This window comes from Magnolia sinica, chromosome 7 (genome assembly GCF_029962835.1).
Source record: "Magnolia sinica isolate HGM2019 chromosome 7, MsV1, whole genome shotgun sequence".
In the NCBI taxonomy this organism is placed as follows: Eukaryota; Viridiplantae; Streptophyta; class Magnoliopsida; order Magnoliales; family Magnoliaceae; genus Magnolia; species Magnolia sinica.
In genome coordinates, this window is record NC_080579.1 from 12,369,160 (window position 1) to 12,373,982 (window position 4,823).

Sequence of the window (4,823 nt, forward strand, 5' to 3'; positions counted from 1 at the left end):
TGGGGAAGCGCGCGAATGAATGGCGTGAAAATAGTCTAATTCTATTCTAAGCAACCACTCTACCCACTCTTCCCTTCCTTAACTATTATAATTATTTGACATAATCCTCACAGGAATTATATAATATAATTGTCTCAGATATTTTACTAGTTGGACTAGGGACGACTCTCCATCACGTGGGCCCCACTATGGATGTAGCATTAGCACGCTGACGCCGTCGATCAGGACAATCCTAACCATCGAACGGGCAGCCCAAATTCATGTGTCTGATCAAAACGAATCCCCTTATGCCGCTAGGATGATCGACCGTGCATTGCTAAATGTAGTCCATGAAACCATGCCCAAAAAGAACTGGAATCCTCCTGCAAGCAATAACTGTTTTATACACCTATGCGGCCCACCACGTTTTATATGTAAAATCCACACTGTCTATCAGGTTCGAGATGTTAGGCTCTACAGCCAAATATCAGCTAAATCCACAATTTAAATGTGCCACACCGAAATAGAACCTAACATAGGTGGGCCACAGTGGTGGGTTTGTGTCTAAAGCCACGATGGTGTGCATCTTTCATCAAATCCGCTGATCAGGTGAAACTTAATAGAGGTGGGCCACACTGCATGAACTTAGCAGTTTTGAAGCAATTTTACAGGTGGGCCACGTTGCATGAACTTGAGAAATTTGGAGCAATTTTACATTATTTCCACACGATTTGACCCATATAATGGGGATAATATCATATAGATACGGTCCAAAATTAATGGTTCCAACGGGATGGAAGGACAAAAGACTGATTTTTATACAACATGGTCGACCCCACAGGGAATGGGTGTCTTATGCCCTTTTGCATAAAAGAAGGGAAGGGTTGTTATGGTTAATGTAGACGAATTCTGACCACCCGATCAGGATGATCAGAACCGTCTCTCTTCTCGGTACAAACTCCACCATGATTCTCTCCTAACAATCAAGATTATCATCCAGCACTGAAATCATATAGGCGTGTATGGCATTTTCTGTCCGTTGATGATAGTGATGAATGTCCATATGATGATGGTGATGAGAATTGTGAAAATCTATCTCATCACGACAAGATCTATTTTGAATAGTAGCTATCATTGCCATCATTCGCTATGGGTGAGGGCATTGGATGAACGGCTACGATAATCTCACCATCTCCCTGCATGCGGGGAACGAAGCTTGCAGACGGCTTGTACATCGTCTTCTGTAGTTATGCAAGCGTACAAGAGCTCAAAACGAATGTTCATTAATTTGGAACGCGTTTGGATTCGACAGGAAACAGAATTGCAATAATATTGAGCGTCTGCTTTCAATTCAATTCACTCGCGTGCATCCAAACGGAACCTTAAACGTTTTTTTTTTGTCGGGTCGAGTACGCATGATTTCCCAATTGCTCAGGTTTTTCTGCGCAATGACGAAAATACCCTTCCTTTCTGAAGAGAGAAACACCAATGCATGGACAGCGGATTTCACAACTAAACAGAGAAATTTCCTGAAAAACCATATAAACAGCCCCCATATTCACTACAACTGAGGAAATTACACAAATACCCTTCTAACAAAAAAAACCCCACAAAACCCCCAAAGTTACATAACCCGCCACGACTCAAGCGTCGGGAAGCTGGGAAACGCCTCGAAATCCAAACCGGCGCAGTCCGCCACCGGCGTAAATGAGACCTGAGCAGCCGCCTGAGGAGCGGGCCCCACCACCTGCTGGTGGTGGTCCAGCAAAAAAGCCGACGTGTCGAGCGTCGGAAGGCAGCCAGGGGGGACCCGGGTCCCGAGCCGCTGCGGCTCGGGCTTAAGAACCGGCGGGACTGCCACGTGTGGGTTGCCGAACCGGGTCCCGGTCACCTGCTGCACCATCTGGCGGAAGTTGGAAGGGTCGGCAGTGATGAAGGTGGTTGGGGAGCGTTTGGTGGCGCGGGATTTCCGCTTCGTGATTTTCCCGGATGAAGATGGTACCGGGTTTCGGGTCCGCTTGGATGCCGTCTCCGGGTCTGAGCCGGAGGCTTGGGCTGAACCGGCCGGTTCGGGCTTGATTGGGTAGGTGGGGGAGGGGATGAGGATGGTGGGCCCGGTCGGGTCGGTTTCTCTGGAGAGGGATTTCTGGAGGGCCTTGGTGAGAGCGTCGGTGTCACGTGCGAAGGCTTCGGAGATCCACGTGTCAGGGAAGGACGGACGGAAAGCCCAGGCTTCGAGACTCGACAGATTCTGAGAAGACGCCATTAGCCTTTTGGTTTTCTTTGCAGCAGAGAGGTAAAAGTGGAATTTAATGGAAAATAGAGGGGCAACGGCGGAAATTTCAGTCCATTCTCGCTTGCTTCACAGAGGAGGAGAGAGAAATGCGAGATGATTCGGGTCGAAATGCGCGTGGCAGAGGCTAAAATACGCCGGGGCGTAATGCTAAAACGCGCCTGGATGGAAAACTACAAGAAAGCTCGGAGAAACAAGAAGAGTTTTCAACTTTTTTCAGGTTGAGCAGAGCGGATGCTAAAATAAGCTGGGAAAAGGCTTCGAGAAGCTGTTATAGCACCGGAGACGGCAAGAAATGTACTGAATTCACCGGAATCTGACGAGTTTCGACGGAAATTTGAACAAAAGAGTTCGTCCGCAGCGAATTTAACGCCGCAAAAACCGTCGTAAAGCTTCTAGAAACAACAAAAACCCTCAGTAGCAGAGCCTAAGGGAAGAGAGCGAAGAAGCTTCTCGAAGCAGCGTAAAGCACTGAAAACGGATAAAACACGCTGATAATTTAGCAGAAAAAGAAGATTGTTCTGTACTTTCAGGTCACGGATTTCTCAGAGAAGGAGAAATCCAAGATCCGAACGAATCACCGAGCCAGATCACCAAAAAACCCACTCTGCAGGCTAAAACTCGCCGGATAAAGGCAAACACTGCAAGAAATGGATAAAAACCGCCAGAAATTTACCGGAATTTCAAAACTTGTTTCTCCGAAGACAAAAATAGCAAATTTCCGTAAAGATCTGTTCCCAATAAGAATCGCCGGGAAGGAGGGAAAGACAGAGCTCGCCGTGAACTGACGAAAAGCGGAAAATGCAGGATTTCAACTAAATCAACGGAACCAAGCAAATCTCGGAACGATAATCGCCTAAAAAGAGGAAAAGACAGTCGGAGCTCCGCCGAGATATGACGAAATTCGCCGGAAATGCAGGAATTGCAGCTGGGAGAGAGAGAGAGAGCGAGGGAGAAATGGGAGACGATCTAGACAGTCGAACTCATTAAATAAGGCGGTGATGGAGAGAAACCGCGTCTCTCGGTACACGTGTCATCTTTTCCGTACTAAACCGCGGTTAGGCTGTAGGGTTAGTCTGTAGGGCTATCGAGTGGAGTTCGTTTCGAGTCTGTCGCGACTCACACTCGTACGTGTCTCGCCGCTCATCGCGGCCCACATTCGAAGATGACTACATGATCATAACCATCAATATTCCCGTTACTATGATCCTAACCCTTCATTTATGAGCTGAATCTGAGCCACTGAAAATCCTCCTTTCACTATTCTAAATAAATTCATCTTTAGATAGTAAAGGTATTATCATACGTTCAAAGTAATATGTCATAGATACCATTAGGGATGATTAACGGTCCCGATCATCATACTAAGGAAGGTCGGTCCTTGTGTCCAGCGACACACCCTGAAACTTGAATCGCGATGGAGGAAAAACGAGCGCTTGAGAGAGAGAGACGTTGACGGTCAAGCCGTGTCATCGGCGTGGTCGACGCGTTCAACAACGCCCCGAAAATTACGATTTTGGCATCTTCCTCGAGTTCGAGGCTTTGGTCCGTCTCGGAGTGTAAAACTTGTATTGGTTCGTCTCAGCTCCACGTTGCAATTGATTGTCCTTTTAGTGAATCCAGATCGTCCATCTGGAATAATGTGCTATATGGAACCCCTACATGATATCAAAGGAATGGCCGATCTTTTAAATGGATGGTGAAATAGGACAGCAACGGTGATTCAGATTCAACGATGACATTACTGTCCATCTGGTTCGTACGTTCTTCAAACAGTAGAGAAATTTCTCCAAAGCACGCGTGGCAGTTTACGTATGAATCCTGACCGTTCAAGTAGCTTTGCATGCATGCATCCTTATGAAAATGTGATCCATCTTAACAATGGCTTTCAAGCAAATGTACCGAACAAAATTCATTTGACGGCCCACATTCACTACCTTTAAAATGAAGAGCAATGATGGATAGGATTGTTTAACGCGTGTGATCTTTGAGACGTCTGCCATCCATGATAGGGATCCCTAGATGAACGGTTCCTGTTGATTCATCACCTTACCACGTGTTGCACTGAGTGATGGCTGTAGCACATTCCGTTCTTCCGGCTCCACTGTATCTGTGGCAGCCCTACGAGAGGGCTACAAATGGATGGTCAGGATTAGCTAAACTGACAACACGTTTATGATAGATAAGCGACTAACGGAGACCAGTGCATTGCTCAGTGAACCCTGAATCGCTAATCTAGAAGTTACAGTGAATCTTGCCAGCCAGGGACGCGGATTGAGTCCTACCCCCGTCCGGACGGAAATCCGTCCGGGCAGGGCTCTGTGGGGTCCACAGAGATGTAAGTGTTTTATCCACTCCGTTCATCGCTTTTATCATACCATTTTAAGTTATAATCCTAAAATTGAGGCAGTTCCATAGCTCCAGTGGACCACACCAAAGGAAGCTGCAGTGATAATGACACCCACCGTTGAAACCTTTCTAAGGGCCACTGGGATGTTTTTTTACCATCCAACCTATTAATAAGTTCATGTAGACGTGGATGAAGTGAAAA

At 46.7% G+C, this 4,823-nt stretch overlaps 1 protein-coding gene across 1 annotated transcript; it reads right to left on the reverse strand.

Annotated features, from left to right (window-relative positions):
* Positions 1-1,483: 1,483 nt before the first annotated feature.
* On the reverse strand, positions 1,484-3,236 carry LOC131251073 (calmodulin-binding protein 25-like). Its single transcript, XM_058251571.1, has one exon. It carries the CDS (start codon positions 2,243-2,245, stop codon positions 1,604-1,606), a length of 642 nt encoding a protein of 213 aa, XP_058107554.1. The 5' UTR covers positions 2,246-3,236; the 3' UTR covers positions 1,484-1,603.
* Between the last annotated feature and the right edge of the window lie 1,587 nt (positions 3,237-4,823).